At 41.0% G+C, this 19,011-nt stretch overlaps 1 protein-coding gene across 1 annotated transcript; it reads left to right on the top strand.

The window, feature by feature from the left end:
- Nucleotides 1-5,359: 5,359 nt before the first annotated feature.
- CUNH16orf87 (chromosome unknown C16orf87 homolog) lies at nt 5,360-17,543 on the top strand. Its single transcript, XM_027666244.1, has 4 exons — nt 5,360-5,501; nt 9,033-9,129; nt 11,282-11,464; nt 16,996-17,543. The coding sequence occupies exons 1-4, from the start codon at nt 5,436-5,438 to the stop codon at nt 17,112-17,114; spliced, it is 465 nt and encodes a 154-aa protein (XP_027522045.1). The 5' UTR covers nt 5,360-5,435; the 3' UTR covers nt 17,115-17,543.
- The last annotated feature ends 1,468 nt before the right edge of the window (nt 17,544-19,011 follow it).

The raw sequence follows: 19,011 nt of genomic DNA, 5'->3' as shown, positions 1-19,011 counted from the left end.
CAAGGTTGGAGTTACCACAAAACCAAAGGCAGATCTGGTTTTATAGTAAGCTTTAATCAGATTACCTGAAATGTTCAAATTATTTTAAATTCTAATATTTATATTCAGTGTATATAAGCAGACTTCCCAGATATGTTAATTCAAGAGTGTTTTATGGTTCATTAGAAATCAAGTTGAAGTGCTACCCAGGCTATTAGAAATCGAAGTCCAGTGGATTTGGAACCACTAATTTTGCTGGGGGAAGAACACACATTAACCTTTGCTTTTGGTCCATATGTTGCTCCACCCTCAATCCACCCCCCAGAAACACCTGGCGTGGCAGAAGGTGTCCAGCCAGCACTGTCTCCATATCTCTGATTGATCCCCCAGCAGTAAAGGCACAGAGTGCCGGACATCTCCAGTTCTGCCTCCAGGGACAACCCAAGCAAGACCTCAGAGCTCGCTGGCAAATTCTGTAACGCTGCTGCTGGTTAGTGTGTAACAGCCCAGCAGTGTTGGAGTGGGGCTGGACACCTTCAAACACACGTTGCACGACTCAAAACAAGCGTTTGGAGTGAAGCATTGCAATGAACACGAGCAAAGCTGAAATTCAATTGTCTGATCATTTCCTAAGTTTAGAAATGCACGCAGCAAACACACAGGATGAAACAAACCTTTCCACGCCAAATGCAATATGAAGTGGTGTTGGTGTTATAGAAAAGTATCTCTCCCTTTACTCATGATAAATGTATCTCCACTTGTTATTTTAATGCAGATGCTTTCCTGCAAGTAAATAGTTTATGATGAACTTGCAATGTTGAGGCAAAGTTGTTCTTAAATCACTGCTTTTTGAAGTTAGCAGCAAAGCTTCTGGTGACTTCAGGAGAGCTGGGCTTCTGCTCCAGTGTCAGTGTCACTGGTTTTGTGAATGCCACCCCGACTTACTGGGGCTTGGCATGTCTATGTATCATATGAGGAAAAGAAAACTACCCTTGTGAGCTGTGAAATTAGTCAGTGAACTTTTGTAAAAATCCTGTGCGATGACCTATTAAGGATGAAGTATCTTTTTGTATTTCCTTACGGAAATCTTCCTTTCTCTCTCCCTCTGCCCCTGAGTTGAACTGCAGATAACACACACAAACACAGGCTCAGATGTGCCCTTCAGAGAGGCTGTTTGCTTCTGCAAGTTGGCCTGTGGTGCTCAGTTTGACTGATCAGCAGTTTATGTATTCTATGCAAATCACATGAGTACAAGTTTCAGACAAGTCAGATATGGAAGGTGGACAGTACTGCTTCCCAAGGGCAGTTCCTTGATCTCCACGTTGCTTTCCATCTTTAGTCATAAAGACATGGGATGGTTTCCTTGCAGTTATAGGAAACTAAAATAATGAATTTCATGTTGATGGTGGCAAGCTAGGGGTACTTAACAGCAGCAAATGCATAAATACATACAAAGGTAGAGTGTTGGAGAAAAAAACGTGATAAACAGAATAAAAACTGCGTTTCCATTTTGACAAATCTTCAACATGCTGCTTTCCATCAATAGCTGTGTGGTTTAAACCCCATAATTACAATAATGGCACGTGGTAACTAAGCATTCATTTTTTTCCTGCTGTTTCATTTAAGTAAAGACACTGGATAGAAAACTGCTCTTAAAATGCCAAAGCTTTGTTAATGATATTTAGCAATCCATGAAGACTCTAAGCAGATGGAAACCACATTACAAAAAGTAGGTTCAGTTAGCCAAAAAGAGCAAAGCTTTCTGAATTCTGTGTTGTGCCAGTATGGAGGATGGTTGTGTGCTGTGGCATAGTGCCCATGGTAGCAGTTCAGAGTATAAGGAGCGTCTTCAGAGAAATTACTGTTGCTTCTGTTCTTCAAAATGAGCATAAATCTTTAAGATCTGGTCCAAAGCTCAATGCAGTCTGTGAAAAAAGTGCCATTTCAGTAACTTCATATCTTAATGTTTAACAGCTCTCATTATCTCATGATAAGCCAAGGAAAGAAAAAAGCCCAACCTCCTACCCAAAAACCAAACTCAAGTGGAATGTGTAAAATAGTCTATTGAATCCTCTTCATAAGAATTACTTGAAAAGGTGCTCTAGGAAGGCAATGTGAGGTTTTGGTGAAATTGCATTATTGTGTTGAAACTGAGCTGTTCTGAATAACATGGATCTTAATAAATTTTCGCATGGAAAAGGCCTGACATGTGAGAATAAAATGTTGGATGTCTCATTTTTTTTTAATGGAATGTTAACTGCTACGGGCATTAAAGAATTTAAATTACAGATACTTTATTAAAAGCTTCTTTTAAAAACCCCATCTGAAGCTGACTTGCTCCACAAAGCAAATAAATACTTTCTAAAAACCACTGTTGACCTAGGCCATAAGACTCATTGTGTAGATTGTGCTTCAGCTTTACTAGAGGGGATCTTCTCAGCAAGTGTTTACTCCAAGAAGAGAGTTTCAGAGACATGCAGTTCATTATTATAAAGTTTATGGAAAAGGTCATTGAAACCAAAAGGCATCAATGCACAACAACACTTTAAATTAAAAAATGCTTTGTAATTGGGAAACACTCAATATTTAGCTGTACTTGGAGAACAAAGCCAACATTTGTACCAGTTCAATGTTGTTCTTGCCCAAATTTAGAGTAATGGGATCTCAAAGGACTTGTTAGGCACAACTTTTATTCCCTATGGAAGGACTCAGAGGGTACTCAGATTACAGCTACTCTGAAATCTACTGATGAGAAGCCCAGTAACATTTATTACAAACTATTGTGATTACCAAAATTTCCAAAACCAGAATCATAGGAAATAGTATTAAAACCTGTCATTTTTATATAGTACTTTCTTCTTACCAGTTGAGTAGTCACATTACAGCTTCAATTCCTTCACAGTAACATTGCAAATATTATCATCTAGCTCTTCCTATTATTTGTAATTTTCCTCTCATACATTCTACTCTTGTATTTTAAATATAATTTAAGAATTCTCCAGATAGCACTTACTCTGTGGAAAGAATAAAACCCCACTGAACATAGCTGACTAACTGGGAAGTTGTTACTTAACTGGGAAGTGTTTTATAACCTTTGCGACCCGAGGTTGCACAGCACATTAGGAATTTAATTTCTCCATTTGCTGTGAGTTGTCAGCAGTTTGGCAGGAAGGCTGTCAGCCCTCCCAGGGCACACTGCTGCAGGAGGGTAGGATCCTTCTGAATGGCCTGGAGTGCTGACCAGAAATGTAATTTAGGAAGGGCTTCTTCTCCCCCTCTAAGGTGGGTTAGATATGTGAATTTTACCTATTTTTGGATTTTTTTTCCTTGTAAAATTGGAGTTGCACACCAAAATACTGCAGTGTGCAGGAAGCTGATATGGCAGGCGTGTGCCCTGCCTTCCAGTGAACAGGGAAAGAGCCCTAAGACCTCAGACCATTCAGCTCAGCTGGACCCTGTGGTGACAACAGCAAAGAAAAGCAGCCATCAGGCACTTACAAAGTCATGTGTAGCTTTTCATAAAATAGAGAAATGGCATAACTTTCTTATTTTCTATTTTAAGTTGGTGTAAAACACATTTTAAATGAGATTTGGTCTTGCAAAGTGCCACTCACAGACTCTCTTAAGAGAGGAGGTACCTGTACCATTAAAAAATGTACTTGTTTTTATCCCAGTACTGGATTAAACCTCTGAAATTATATAAAAGAAAATAGTCTTGGATTTTCAAAACTCAAAACTAATGTGTTAAGAAATTAGAATAACCAGAAAAAGATTTATCTCTTTGGGAAGTCTTAATAATCAGTTGTCTAACTAGGAATACTCTCTTGTTTGCATTCAATAAGGAAAATATTTTTGTTTGTATTGGAATAGCTGAACAGCTGTCCCTGAGTACTTTATTTGCTGCACAAAGAAAAGCAAGATAGATCTCTGTGAGCTGTCCTGTATATTCATTAATTTATTTACTAGATACTGTTACTATACCCAGCAGAGCCCCCTGCTGTTATAAATTCCCCTGAAATACCTTTCTATGTTTTGCTATGTCTGGACCTTCTCAGTTAAGAAAAAAAAAATAAAGATAATTTAAAAAAATCCAGGAGTAGTCTCAAGGTCCTGTGTGCATGGACTTGTTCCGGATTCAGGAATGAAATCTGGATGTCCTGCCTACAAGGAACACATTTGTCCTTTTGGCAGCAATTACAGTTTATATGGAAAATAAACGTGTCTTATCTTTGTATATCTCTGGAGAAAGACCTGTGCCAATGGATTGGTATAGGCTGGAAACAACACACAGAGAGAACAGGGAAACAAATACACCCTCTGAGTCATAACTTTAAATACTAAGGAGAAAAGGAAAAGGGCAAATGAGCCAGTTTAGTAACTCTACACAGACAGAAACCACCACACACATGGGGAGCCTGAGGTGCTCTTCAAGTACAGAGAAGTGTATTCTCATTCCCTATGTGAGAACAAGGCTCAAGGTAGAGACTGACCAAGGAGGAAGGATAGAAAAAATCAACAGGTTGTACTGGCACAGGAGAGGATATTGCAAATGATGTTTGATTCTTTATTCATCATACAATACTGGTAGTAAGGGTGGAGAGGGCTGGCATGACAAACTGAGAATCTGAAGGATTGCATAAATGCAGTTCACCCCTCAGAAATTCAGATCCCACTGAGACAGCAGAGGCCTCATGCTGTTCATGTTGCTCTGGTCCTGATAACATTTTACTCTAAAAACATCGCGTTTGCAAGCATTACCAGGTTTAGATGCACGACTGAACACCCCGATCCTGGAACCAGCGGGCTCCTAAAGGCACCAGAGCAGCAGGCGATAACCATTCCCCTCCACTCCAGTCTTTCTTTTGCCGAATTTAGAGGAAGATCAGAAAAACTGTGTTTGATGCTTCCTGACGGGTCCTACGTCAGGCTCCCTTCATCGTTCATCCTTCCTCATCCCCCCCGGGCTCCCTCATCCCCAGGCTGCCCTATGCCCCTGGGCTCCCCTCATCCTCCGATCTCCCTCACCCTCCGGGCTCCCTAATCCCCTGGCTCCCCTCGTCCCCCAGGCTACTTCACCACCCCGAGCTCCCTCATCCCCGGACTCCCTTCACTCCCAGGCTCCCCTGTCTCCCAGGGCTTCTCTCATCCCCCGGAGGCCCTAATCCCCCGAGCTCCCTTACCCCCAGGGAGCTCTGGCTCATCCCTCATCCCTCTGGCTCCCTCATTCCCAGGCTCTCCTCACTCCTCGGGCTCCCTCATCCTCGCGGGCAAGAGCAGCTCCTCTGTCGGTGGCCATGAGGGGGCGCGCGGACCTCCCCAAGGTCCTCCCCGCTCCTCCCTCCCGTCCCTCCCTCCCGCTCCTCCCTCTCCTCCCTCCCGCTCCTCCCGCCGGCTCCTCCCGGGCGGGCGGTGCTCCGGCCCCGGCAGTGTCAGTCACGGCCGCGGCAGCAGCGAGCATGTCCTCCAGTAGGGCCAAGAAAGTGAAGATGGCCACCAAGTCCTGCCCGGAGTGCGACCAGCAGGTGAGCGGCCGCGGGCCGAGCGCGGGGGTCTGGGAAGGGAGGACGCGGAAAAGCGTCTCGGTGCCGCTGCGAGGCGGCGTTTGTGTGAAACAAATAATTGCTGCCTTTTGCAGCTTCCTGCGTGGAATGTGCATTAAACGCCGCGTCCCTCTCGCAGGGTAGCGTGCTGGTTGCATTGCGGTGAAGCCCTTGGTAGTTCTGTGCGGCTGCGGGGTTGTTTGTGTGCTCGTGGTGCTTAGTAACCGTGGGGTTTGGTCACAAATACAATGGGCTCGGTGATTTATATAATGCGGTTCGCCCTTTGGATGCCTGGTGTGCCCGGGGCTGGGCGTTCGGCGGTGTTGTTTTCTCCCGGGGCGCTTTGGGAGCACCGAAATCGATCCCTTGGCTGCGCTCTCTGCCCCGCAGCCGGGGGGTCCCCGGAGCCGCCCGTGTCCCCCGCGGGTCCCTCGTGTGCACAAGATGGAGCTGCTCGCTCTCCGACACCCACGGAGCCGCCTCGCACCGCTGCCGTGTCGGGGGCTCCTCTGCCTTCGCCGGGAACGATGTGACTGCTAAAAACAGGCCGGTCGGTTCCAGCAGAGCCCCGAACAATAGCCCAGTGGGGCTCGGCGGAGGGGCAGAGCCCGTCACATGCGGTCATGGGAACCGCGCTGCTCCCGTTCGACCCCGCGAGTGGACTGGGACGCGCTGCTTTAGCTACGCTTGAAAAAAAAAATAATCTCGTGCCATTTTTCTCTGCTTAAAAAAATCGTATTATTTGTTCTGACTTGCATAGTTTTTCCAGTGTTTCTGCTCCTGCTGGAACAGTTTGGAGTGCTGAGCTGTGTGTGGGCGTCCTTTCATGTTTTAACCAGCAGATGAAGCACTGCAAATGCTCACGTTAAGCACGTCACTGAAGTGCTATTTCTGAGAATTGTGTGCCGAGTTCTGGTTATTCAGTTGGTGAAAGGAGAAATGAAAATGAGTGAGAAGTTACATATGAGAGTGGGCGATTTTTTGTTTGGTTTTTTGTTTGTTTGTTTCTTTTTTTGTTGTTTTATTTAATAAATGTAGTGAATGTCAAACCAACAATAGAAAGGGTAAATAAGCAAACACTGTAGGCTTTTTGAACTGATGTGAAATCTTTCACTTTGTTCTGCACTTTAAAACACATGATATGCATATGTCAGTGTAGATTTTCTCTTAGCAACTCTTCTGTGGCTAATATGGAATTAATATCCATATATGTCCTGCCCTGGCACACATTACTCACAGGACCTTGTTTTTCGCTGCCAAATATTTCAGAGGGGACAAAAAACTAAAGCCTACAAGTCGCTCTGGGGAAGCTCTCGTGTGACTCTTCAGTGGTTGTGTCCTGTACTAGTCTTTATTAAATTTTTCCATAAACAAGGGCTTTGCATTTGTTTCTGAATTCTTAACTAGAACTGGTGTGCATGGAGATATTGAGACAGCCTCAATTATTGTAATATAATATTAAGTAAGACTTCTTAGGCTTTAAAACTTTTTTTATCGTAATTTAGGTGATATATCATTGCCAATGATATTTTCACAACCAAAGCACAGCCTCATTAAACTAGGGAGCCTGAAGTATTTGCAGTCAATCAGAGGAGATAATTATCACTTCTTAATTTAGTGTCAGGTAAAATTTCTTGTGTAAGGAACTTAATTTCTTTTTGGTTAAGAAAATGTTAAACAAAGTAAAGTAGTGTTTGGAGGACTATGTTGCCTTAATGATGGTGCAGGATGTTATCAGTGTAGGTCTTCAAAGGATAACTGACACGTTTCAGTGAATAAGTCCCTTCCCCCCTAATCCCCACCCCCAAACGGTGCACACACCTACATGCCAAACCTGTAACGTGAGAGGAGTATTGTTCTGTTAAATTCAGTTAAGTTCGTTGAAAAATACTGGGTCTGTTCCAATCCCCTTGCGTGGTTTTGCCAAAATTTTTTTTTAAAGCTGAGCCTGGAAACGTAATTATTGGAGAGTCCCAAGTGTTCAAAAATGGATTTAAATGGAACTCCTGTATCACCTTAAAAATACACACGTTATCTGCTAGACTGTGGGCTTTAGTACTGTTATACTGACATATGAACAAGGAGACAAGTGTGCACACAAGTCTGCTAAATTCTGAGCTTTAAGGTTCAATAAACCTTTATTGGAATTGGTTTTATTATGTCAGCATCTCCATAAAGGGAGTTAAAAAGTCTCTAGTTCTGTAAAACCTGTATCAAAAGTCTTATCTGTAAGCTGCTTGCAGGGTGAAATACAGGAGTTGGGATGTGCTGCAGAAAGCAAAATAATTTGTTTATTCTGAGTAGCAGTTAAGTTCCCCTTTACAGATTCATGTACTATTTTGGCAGGGTTTTTCCCAACCAGTGGTTAAATTGGGCAGACAGTCGTGGTTCTGTGCTCCTGTTTGTTTCAGTGGACATTGGCAAACTTGTAGTAACCTGTCTTAAAGAATTACACTGGAGAAAGTCCCTCCTGCTTTTTCTCCCCCACTGTCATGCTTCAACATGACTCGACTTTTACGTGTGTGATTTTAATCTCTTCCAGATCTCTGTTTAAACTTGCTTTGATTTGTGTTTTGAGTCTTAAACCTAATCAAAGCAACATGGTGTATTCCTTACTACTTTTAAAAGATCTCAAAAGATCTTGGCATTAAGGTAATGAGGTTTGTAATGTATCAGTGTGGCCTTTTTAAAAAATTGCTCCAAGTAAGTTTTTTTTTTTTTCATTTTTCATACTAAATGTGGCATTTCTTGTTTTACATTGTCGTATTCTGGGGGAACACACTGCTCCTGTCTGCTTAGCTGATCAGGAAAAGCACTGTATTCTCTCAAACTCTTGGGCCTGCAGTTGTTTTTTGACTGGCTATGGTGGGTTATTTGCATTTTGAATTAACAAGGTCCTTCTGTAGCCACCCGGCCTTGTCTCCAGCTCTGGAGCAGAGTGTGGTACAAATGCATCTGTTTTGCTTCGGGCTCTGTTGTGCCTCCTGTTTAAAGCTGCTCCTGCTCTCTAAAGGAGCTGCTTTTAAATGCTTCTGAAAGTGAATGTATTCTGAATGCACTGATGGTTTTAACTGATAATTATTTTTTAAAAGTAAATAGAGGAAGCACAGCTGGAAATGTCTGACTGATTTGACTGGTGATATTTGAGAGCTCTGAAGAGAAATTGTATTTCTATTTTAATTCAGCCTTCCTTTAATGCTCTCCACTTTCCCCCACCCCCTTCCTACCAGTCTGGGGAAAAGCAGTGCAAAGCAATCACAGCAGCTGTGCATTTCCAGCTTGGTTTTGAACAACTGCATAAAGAAAAGGCTTGCTGGGTGATTCACAGCAGAATCTGGTTTTATTATGTTTAAATACAATTGTATAATAGTACAGACCAGAGTTTGCAGTACTGACTGAATTGGAAGAGTTATCTCTGCCAAATGAGAATTACTGGTGTGTTTGTTTCTTCATCGGGAAGGAATTCTGTCATAATTTGAAATGATCTGAAATATTTGTCTTTTGTTTTCCCAGGTTCCTGTTGCATGTAAATCATGTCCCTGTGGCTACATATTTATTAGTCGAAAACTCTTGCATGCTAAACGTTCTGAGAGATCCCCACCCATCACAGGTAATACTGACTGAGGGGCAAGAAGGGGGCAGCAGTTCTTCCCCCTTATTTCTTGCAGGCAAAGGATCAAGTATTTTACTTCTCTGTGTAAACTGACTGTTGTTAGTTCACTTTCCCTTGAATATGTGCCTGGTAGACTTTGAATATGTTAATTTTGCTTGAATTTTGAGGAGGGGGGGCAAAGCTGGTGTTTTCAGTCTGTCTTCCTTTGCACTTGTGATGTTGGCATTTTCTCTGTGTATGTTCTAGTTGTGCACATTGGTGTCTGTGCAAAAAAACTCATTACAGGAAGCTTTGTGTTAATCCTATTTCGAAGCTAAGTGTCTAGAAGTGCCAGAAGGATCTGATTTCAGAGTATGTGCTGATTGTAACTGGGTTTTCTGAAAGTAAAAAATTGGTCAAAATGTTTAATCTAAATCCAGGTGGGTGTTGCTTCTCTCTCCATGGGTTGAATTGAAAAATAGTGTATTTTTTGTGTCCAACTTGTGTGTCTTTTGTTGATGGATACAGTAATGAGTCAGTTGAATATGCATTCTGGCAAGAATAACATTCTTCTTGTGATCACTTTTATCACTTCCTCCAGTCCTAGTAGGAATGAGTGAGAAAAAGAACCTGTCAGGGAAGATGTATATTAAAAAAAAACCAAACAAAAACCCCAAACAAACCCCAAACCAAACAGAACCAAAAAAACAAGAAACCCAACATCAGATCTGATCTAGAATGTCTACTTTTAAAAATTATCTACCAGACCTACAAAATGGATGTTAAGCATTTGATGTTTTTTATCCATGTTTTGAAGGATCTCGTAGGAATTAGATGCCATTGTGCTGATAACTGAACTTTCAAGGTGGAGGAGGTTAAGAAATGTCTGTAGTAGGCTGGAAGTGTTGGTCAGTTTTCTTTCCTCTTCCCCAGTTGTTAATGAAGTAGTTACAAATGAAGCTGAAGACCATAATGTGGTTGTATAATTCAGTTTTGTGTGTAGGAAGTGCACCAGGGGAGACAAAGGGAATATATGCTGGGGGCCATCCTGTTGGAAAGAGCTCTGGAAAGCACTTTTTACTGTGAGGGTGACCAAGCACTGACACAGGTTGCCCAAAGGGGTTGTGGAGTCTCCATCCTTGAAGATACTCAAAAGCCTTCTGGACATGGTCCTGGGCAACTGATTCTTGGTGGTCCTGCTTGAGCAGAGGACAGGTTGGTCTCCAGAGGGTCCCTGGCCACCTCAGCCTGTTGGTGACACTGTGAAATACAGGTTTTGTGTTAACATTAGTGACAAGTTACCCTGCTGTCCAGTTTGTACCCTGTGCCTGTACAGAACTAATGGGACAACTGCAGCAAGAGAAAATCAGTTCCCCAGGAAGATGTGGTAAGAGACTGTCTGTGTCTATATTATGCTCATAAGGTACCTGCTACTTCTTTTAGGAAATGTTTCAATATTTTCAACAATATAACTACTGCAGAATGGTGCTGCAGCCTTGCAAATGTGCAGCTAATCCATGTTCAGTAGTGTACTGTGGTTACTGTACTATTTTGGGTACCCAATCTCATTAATTTATACTTAACCTCTAGGTAAAACTCATGTAAATGAACTTTTTCTTTATTTTTTTTTTTTACTTTGGTGTGTAGAAAAACAATACCCCTGTCACAGCCTTGTCATAGGCTGTATTTGGTGGGACACCTACACCACGTGTTGTGCCATTGGCAACAGTTGACTCAGCCTTTCATTTGTTTGAGCAGAAGGAACGATTTCATTGTTATTGTCAAAAGAAGCTCAAGTGTAGTGGTGTTTCCCTGTATGATAAACCTTTTTCTTTTGCTAGAGGAAACAAATGCAGTGGGCTGTCCTCATGGCTGTGGTGTGTACAGTTTGTGTTTCCATCTTGTTTGGGAAACTGAGCTTTTTGTGTACTAGCAAATGTCTCACGTTGCAAAATGCATTTGAAGCAACTGAAGGCTTGATCCTTGTGATCAAGAGGCAAAGTGTCATTCTGGATCTGAGCCCTTAATTTGTGCATGGATATCATGTTTGCTGTACAGGCATAGACATCTAACCATTTTAAGGAAAAAAAGGTGGGGTAAGCACTAGGAATAAATTAGGAACAGAGATGAAAAGAACTCTGGATGAGTCCATTTCTATTCCTTTGCACAGAAAACAAGAGCGAGGCCAAGCGGAGGCGGACGGAGAGAGTTAAGAGAGAGAAGATAAATTCTACAGTAAATAAAGACTTAGAAAACCGAAAAAGATCCAGGTCTAACAGCCACTCAGATCACAGCAGAAGAGGAAGAGGAAGACCTAAGAGTGCCTCAGCAAAAAAGCATGAGGAAGAAAGAGGTATGAGAAGGGGAAGAAATATGTTCACTGGGTTTTCTATTTGTATGAAGACTTTTTTTTTAATCAGTAAACATTTATGCCATTCAAACCATTTAATTAGACTAGTTCAGCCAATACCTGATATCTTAATGTAGGGTGGGGACTGTTTCACATCTGTAGAGACCTCTGGTTTTATGTTTCAGTGTCTGATGAAACAAACCACAAAGATCTAAATCTGTATTTTTAGCCACTGTGTCAAGTTTCAGCATGTAGGTTGAAAGCCATTGGACTGAAGTGTGAGGTTTTGTTTTGTTTTTTATTAAGGTGCTGCTGCTCTATAGCACAAGGACAAACAATATAATGATGTCTGTTGTCAGAGAGGGATTAGAATGACTGGATTGCTTAAAAAATTTCTTGAAAGCTTTTGGAAAGCCAAAGTAAAAAGGGCATCGCTACTGTGACCTGAATTTTGGAGCCATGTTTCTAGAATAACACTCTGGAGGAAAAAATGCCTCCTTGATTATTAAGGCTCCTTGGTAACCTGCTGGGTTTAGTCTTTATGCAGCCAAGAGAGTGTTACATGAGTAGAATAATTCTGGAGCCCCTCAAGAATGTAGCTGTCGCTTAAAATTTCTATTGTTTTAAGAGCCCATTGGCACTTCATTTGCTATCTGTGTTTTTGGAGATAGTAATTTTAGGCCTGAATTATGAATCCAAAACTTAGCATGGACTTAAAAAGGTTGAAAGGCAGGTAAAAAGACTTCATACAAATATTCAGAAGATATCATTCTTAAAACTCCTCAAGCCTTCAAGTATATCTTGTGGTATAAGTCAGAAATGCTGCTATTTTTTCCCTTCCAACTTGTTTGTTAGCAGAAAAAAAGGGTGCTAATCCATGCTGCAATTCCTTTAGTTTCTCACTTTTCAAAACCAATTTTGATGTCTCTGCTGCTTGATTTAAATCTGTTCTTTCTTAATGTTCCTTTCTTGTAAACAAGTATAAATTGGGATTTGGTGGAGTTTTTTAGTGCTCTGGATTTGGAAAGAGGAGGTGGAATTTGATTTCTGTATTTTTTTCTGGGTGGCAATTGTTTTCCTATAATAGGAATACACTTGTAATATCTAATCTCTTCACTGTTTCATGTGGCTTATTGATGTATGTAGCTTCCCTATTTGTTATTGACCCAAGCTAGACTTTGTCTTGCAGCTTTAGGATCCTTTCTAGGCATTTTAACTGCTGGTCTAGTTCACAAAACAGCTTTGGTTTTAAAATTCCAGCAAGCTGCTTGGATTGCCATATAAAAGTAAATCTTCTTTTCTGTCCCCTGGAAAAGAGGAAAGCAATCAAAGGAAAAGATCCATTCTCTTACATGTTTTGTAGTCTCCAAAAAGCAAGAACCTAACAGCATGAGGAATATTTAGAGAACACATTTTCCTATTCAAAACTAGGCAGAGTGTTTCTAACCTCCTGCTGCATCCTGCTAAGTACAAATATGCCAGTGCTTGGAGATAGAAAACTGGAGATGCAGTGAGATCTTTGCATCAGAGTGTGTGTGTGTGTGTGTGTGTGTGTGTGATGTGCTTTTTTCTTGGTGTGTTTTTTAAAGCTGAATCTCACTTGGTAAGATTACCCTCATCTTGTCCTGCTCTTGCCATCCCCTTTACTTGATCTTGTGATACTGCTACAATTTCTTGCTCACCCTCTTCTGCAGAGCTGGTACAGAGCCTGGGTTCACACCCATTTGTCATTATCTTTGCCCCAGTACAGCTCATCTTATTGTTCAGCAGTAAGTAGGCTTAGAATATTTTCTTACTTCTGACTTATTTTCTGGTTATGTCAGACTGTAATGTGTCACTGTGGTGATTTTGGGGCTGATTAAAAAAAAAGTGATATATATGGTTGTCATGGCTATAAAAATAAATTCAACAGTGAACTCACCATTTTGTAAGTAATTACTATAAATCAAGTTAACATTGACCTCTCCCTTTTCAAGTCTCTTAGAAAATTGACCTAACTACTGTGTATGGAGTAATTAGTGGGAATTTTAGAAATAATCTTCCTTTACCAAACCTGGTGCTTGATGGTGTTGTTTGTGTATATTAAGCAACTGTAATTCTACTACAGTTAAGGTGATTTTTGTGTGACTAATTGCTAGGCCTGGTATCAGTCTGTGTACTGTTGAAAGTCAGCTCTGGAGTGCAAGGTGTCAGCTTAGTGTTAGACTTTAAGTATCTTATTTCCTTGCCTGTTGTGTGTTTCTGTGATATTTTGGGTACACATTACTTGCCACTAGAGATTGTGCTGTCCTTCTTTCACCCCAAATATTTGAAAAGACTACTTGCATAGGTGTTAAATATTTGGTGCCTCTTGGGCCTCTGCAGTGCCTAATGCCTTTGTAGATGGAAAAACAGGTGAACAGAAAACACCTCAATTATAATAGCATGGAAGAGCTGATCATCTGTCCATTGGAAGGCCACCCAGCTATGAAAATTGTCTTCCTAAAGACCCCTATGACACTTGTAGCTTTGCTTCCTTGCTTGCCATGCTCTTTCCATACATAGTGTGCTTGTTCCCAGTTATGTCTGTGCCTTTGATTCTTTTGTGTCCTTTGTGACTGGTTCACATTAGAGCAAAGAGCTGCAGGATTCAGCAGCAATTAAGAACAGAAGAAGCAAAAAGGCTTTTTAAAACGAGCTATTTTTCCTGTATATTTAGCAAGGAGGAATGGAGGGAGAGGAAAGAGGAAACTGATGTAGGTTGAAAGGATATAGCAGAGTGCTGGGACCCAGAAAATAGTCCTGTCACATGTTCCAGAGCCATTGGATGACCCTGGAAAATAGGAACTTCTCTCTGCAGGCTTGGCTTGTCAAAATTATCACTTGATTTCTTCTTCAGAAATGGTACAGTATATTTTGAAAATAGAAACACTTCATAATAATTTGACTCTGATTTTGTCGTTGTGCTGATGTGTTCTTTGTTTCACTGTTTGGGACTGACACACAGCCAGACCTGTTCCCAGGCTGCCTTGTTATCTGGGTACCAACCCTGACTGCATTAAAACAAACAAAACCCTTGTGTGCTGGAGGAAGTGGTGTTGGTTATTCTGAAAGAGGTTGCCAGCAAATAAGACTCAGTAAGAGTGGTCTGTAGAATTGCTAAAGCATAGTTGTTACTTAACAAGGGATGAATCTCCATAAAGTCTATATATTTCAGTATCCTGATAAACCTTAAGCTGAAGTAAATTTTTGGCCCAAATTTTCTTTTTCAAATGTTTTTCAGCTGTATTACTCACACAATTGCTGCCCAGTGTGCACATTTGAAGTAACTTTCTATCTTGAATAGTAAATCCATGCAAAATTTGTGAGGGGGAGGGTCAATATTTGATTTGTACCTATTCAGTTTTAAGGGCTGCAGGTATAAGGGATTGCAGGAGATGTGGGAATGCAAGAGATGTGCTCCAGAAAGACCGACTATTTTCACCTAAATAACCTCTTAGTTGTACAGCAAAAGACTTATTATTTAATGTCTTACTGTCTGTCAGAAGAACAATACCATTTTTGTCTTTTGTTCATAATAGAGAAATGAGTCAAAGCTACTCTCAGATAAGACTGAAGTGGAAAGTTTTAACAGAGTCTGCAGAAGCCACGGTGTCCCATGAGCAGCCTGTGATAAAATGTCGTGCAGGTGCAGGCTCTTCACTTGCTACTGCTGAGAGCTGGAATTGTCCTGAGAATGTGTGAAGCTTGCAAACCTTAATCCCTGATACTCTTTGATATTAAGATTTCAGTAAGCTGAAGTCTTTCAGAACAAATCTGTCCTGTGAGGACAGAGGAGAAGGGCAACTAAAATTTAAAAAGTCCAAAATCTGTTAACAGTAGCCTGGGGGGGGGGTCAGTATTTTTCGTTTTGCTGGGTGCCCATATATTTATTTAAGTGGTGGCTGGATTTGGATCAGGAAGCATGAAAGAAGGGGTGGGGTTTAGATATGAAAATACAAAAGATTAATGTGGAATAACCAGTGTGTGCAGTGTCTGTGCTCAGAACAACTCCCAGCATTGTTAATTTTTAAATGGTGAGAGGGAGGAAGTGGAGCAACCCAGACAAGAGTGTACATACAGGAACTGATTTGTCTTAAAGTACAAGGCAGGACTTGCACTGAAACTCAGTTTCTAACTCATTTCAAACTCAATACCCTAGAGAATATTGTCTTGCATAGCCAGGGAACCAAAAAGCTTGTTTCTGCTGTTTCTGTATCAGTATTAAATCAGAACACAGTGGTAAAGTATTTTTCAGCTCTCCTACTTAGTTTTTTAATGCAAGCGTTTGATTTCACAGGGAAGGCAGTCTGTTGGAATACTGTCCATAGCTGTAACACAAATGTGAAACCAAATCTAAAAATATCATTATGAATGTGAACCCATTGAGGGGAAACTGGGTGAGTAGGTGGAGAGAGGAGATGCTGGGATCTTTTTTGCACATGGTGCATTCCATTATTTTCCAGTGCTGCCTTGTCTTTCCCATGCTAGTTCAGGTGTCTTGGTGGAGCAGTTGCCACGTGTGGCTGTGTTAGTGAGACAGAGGGCTCTGGCAGGTGAGCTTTGTGTCATGTTTGTAAATTAGCCCAGGCCACTGTGGAGCCTGGGTTAGAGATGGAGTTCCACAGCTGAGCACCAGCCTTAAAGCTCTGAATGCATTTCTCTCTTCTTTGTGTCCACAAGCCTGGTCTTCTGCTGACAAAACTGTTTCTTTGTTGGCTTTATTTTCTTAATGATTTGAGTTAGCTACCTGTAGCTGGATAAACTGGGATGTAAATACTCTTGATGTGGAGTAGGGGATATTTATGAATGTGGTATTTCTGAAATCGTATTACTTTACAAGTTTTTGTGGTGGGACTTAGTTTACTTGAGCACTGCAGTGTGGAAACTTTTCTATGTCTTCCTGTTGTGTGTCTGTAGCATTGAAACAAGCCAACATCAGCAGAGGAGGCTGACAGGCTTTCACTTGCTCAGTGAGGTGTTAGCATTGTTCTACAGCTGGGATAAGATGGAAGAGCTGCAGTGTAGAAAGTCCAGAAATGTTCATGATGATAAATTAGGAGCCTGACTTCTGCCAAGTATCTGCTCTTTGGTCTTTGATGCTGTAATTAAACTCTTGGGTTTCTTTCACAAATGATGTGTTTAATGAGGATATTGTAAAATAACCTTGTTTTCTACAATATGAGGTGTTTATGTAAAATTAAAGAAGCCAACAGAACCAAAAACACTGAAGGAACACTTGAATACTTGTTTATCGTTATATTAACGACTCATTCTTTTGTCATGGTTTAAGAACAGAAATTCAGTCGTGCTTTTGGATGACTAATTCTGTGGCTCTTCCAGCACCTTTGTGTGCCTCCATTGCTTCCTCCTCTTTCTCAGTCCCTCGTGCATAGGAGATGATTGTCTGACTTCAATTCCACTACTTCACATAATTTATTAACTTCTGTGTAACTTGCATTAACTTGGAATAATGAAAAAAGCTTCTAATAGTGACTTTTTTTTTTCTTTTACAGAGAAACAAGAAAAAGAAGTGGACATGTATGCTAACCTTTCAGATGAAAAGGCCTTCGTATTTTCGGTGGCCTTGGCAGAAATAAACAGAAAAATTATCAATCAGAGACTCATTCTGTGACTTTTAAGCCCAGCGTGGTGCAGTTTATGCAGGATGGCTGGCAGATTGCCAAGGTGTCGTGGACTCTCGGCAAGTGTGTTGTCTACACCAACAAGGACCGTAGTATTTCCTGTTAAAATTCTGCTGCTGTTCTTGGAAGTGGAATTCTGTCTCTACCAGTCGGAAAGAAAGCGTTCACAACGTTGTGCTGAGAGAAATCAGGAAGCAGATATGTTTTACTCCTTGAAGACAATTGCTAGACAAATGCACAGAGAGACTGCACCTGTTCCAGAGCACTTCTCTTGAATTTGCTGCCAGAAATGCAATATTTTAAATATTTTCAAAAATAAATGATTTTCCTTTAAAATTATATATTTCAGATTTTTCAGCTATATTGCAGTTTATGTATGTACAGTTCACATAACTTTTTAATAAATTGATATTCCAATATTTTATTGAACTGGGAATTAAGTACATTTGTGGTATTCAGGGTGTGTTGGTTTTAATCTTGTTAGAAGTCTGGTATTCATCCTAGGTATGACTTGAGACTTACATTTTTTAATAGGTGTGGTATAATTCTGATAGGAAAAACACTAAAGTGGTTTAATTTGGGGCGGGGATAATTTTGTTAGACAACTTTATATTGTGTATGAATTAGCTCTAGAAAATCATTCCCTGTTACACGGAGTTGTTTTTTAAAAATCATATGTACTTTATGAGGTCAGACTCCTGAAGTTTAAGAGCTGAGCACTTGTTTTATAACAACAGTTTGCTGGTCTCTGCCTTGCCCAGCCAGTAAGTTCTTCTCCCAAACTCTTTCTTGGGCCGTTATTTCCTGGAGAGGCAGAGAAGCAGGTATCAGGTTTGTGGATCTGCAGTTAGCATCCTACTGGTATTGCCAAAACACGAGGATATGGTAGTTCTTTTTATTCTCAACAGCTTTCTTTTGCCTTTTAAAAGCATAATTCTTCTCACTATTGTGTTTGGACTGTTGACTGTAAACATCAAAGCAAAAGTCTACCTGAGCTGTTTTGGTGGAAATAGGTTTGGGGAAGACATTCAACAGAGTGGTCTTTGTTAAAGTGGTATTGTGCAACAGGAGCCAAAACTCTTCCTTTAGTAACTGTATGGGGGGGTTGTGTTACCAAGAAAAAACCCCGAAACCTCAAACTGTGTAAAATCCTGAGGGAGGAAGTGTAGGAGGTAATTACATTAATAAAATCTGATACACTGGGGTTTTGTCACCTTTCATTCACTCTTTTCTGAGAAGGGGAATGCAGCTAAATGTTTTTTAATTAAGTATTACTCATGCTCTTCAGTATCACATTACTTCAATAGTGGGAATTGCCTGATGAGGTTCTGCTACAGAACTGAGCTCTGGGTGGATGCCAAGATTTTTTTAAAAGCCAGACTATCAAATACTGACTGTCTATTAGTTATTGGTTAAAAGAAGGAGCCGTGACAGTTTCAAGTGAAGCCACAAGGGACTGATCAGATGCAAACTTTGTAGGCAAAAGCAGGAAACATGGAAAGTGATTTTTGATTCTTAACTCCTAAGGAATAATTGGGATCCTGTTTAGCACTGCATGAGAGAGGTGGGTGTGGAAATGAACTTAAACCACCAATACACATTTGTCTTCCAGTAAATGAGAAATTGTGAACACAAGACCTACTTCCCTACATCATGTAGACTTCTGCTTTCCAGAGCCTCAGCCTGTCACAGATACCAGGAGTAAGGACAGATGAGTAACTCCTAAGGCTAGAGGATATGTTTGCCTGGTAAGTTGTTAAAGTCAGAACAACAAAAGGGAAGTTCTGACTTTGAAAACTGAAGGATATGATCAGGCTGGTGTTATTCCTGTTGCCAGAATGAGATTTGCTATGATAAGAGGGAAAAGGGAACTGCCAAGGCAGTCTG

Source organism: Corapipo altera, unplaced genomic scaffold (genome assembly GCF_003945725.1).
Source record: "Corapipo altera isolate COAL_440 unplaced genomic scaffold, ASM394572v1 99, whole genome shotgun sequence".
Classification (NCBI taxonomy): Eukaryota; Metazoa; Chordata; class Aves; order Passeriformes; family Pipridae; genus Corapipo; species Corapipo altera.
The sequence above is the reverse complement of the archived record's forward strand: the minus strand, read 5'-3'. Positions and strand labels throughout refer to the sequence as shown.

What these genes read in the sequence shown, in the direction of transcription:
- CUNH16orf87 (XM_027666244.1), top strand. Translation starts at nt 5,436, where the DNA reads ATGTCCTCCAGTAGGGCCAAGAAAGTGAAGATGGCCACCAAGTCCTGC. An exon ending in GCCCGGAGTGCGACCAGCAG is followed by an intron (nt 5,502 to 9,032) that starts GTGAGCGGCCGC and finishes TTGTTTTCCCAG; the next exon opens with GTTCCTGTTGCATGTAAATC. An exon ending in AAAGCATGAGGAAGAAAGAG is followed by an intron (nt 11,465 to 16,995) that starts GTATGAGAAGGG and finishes TTTCTTTTACAG; the next exon opens with AGAAACAAGAAAAAGAAGTG.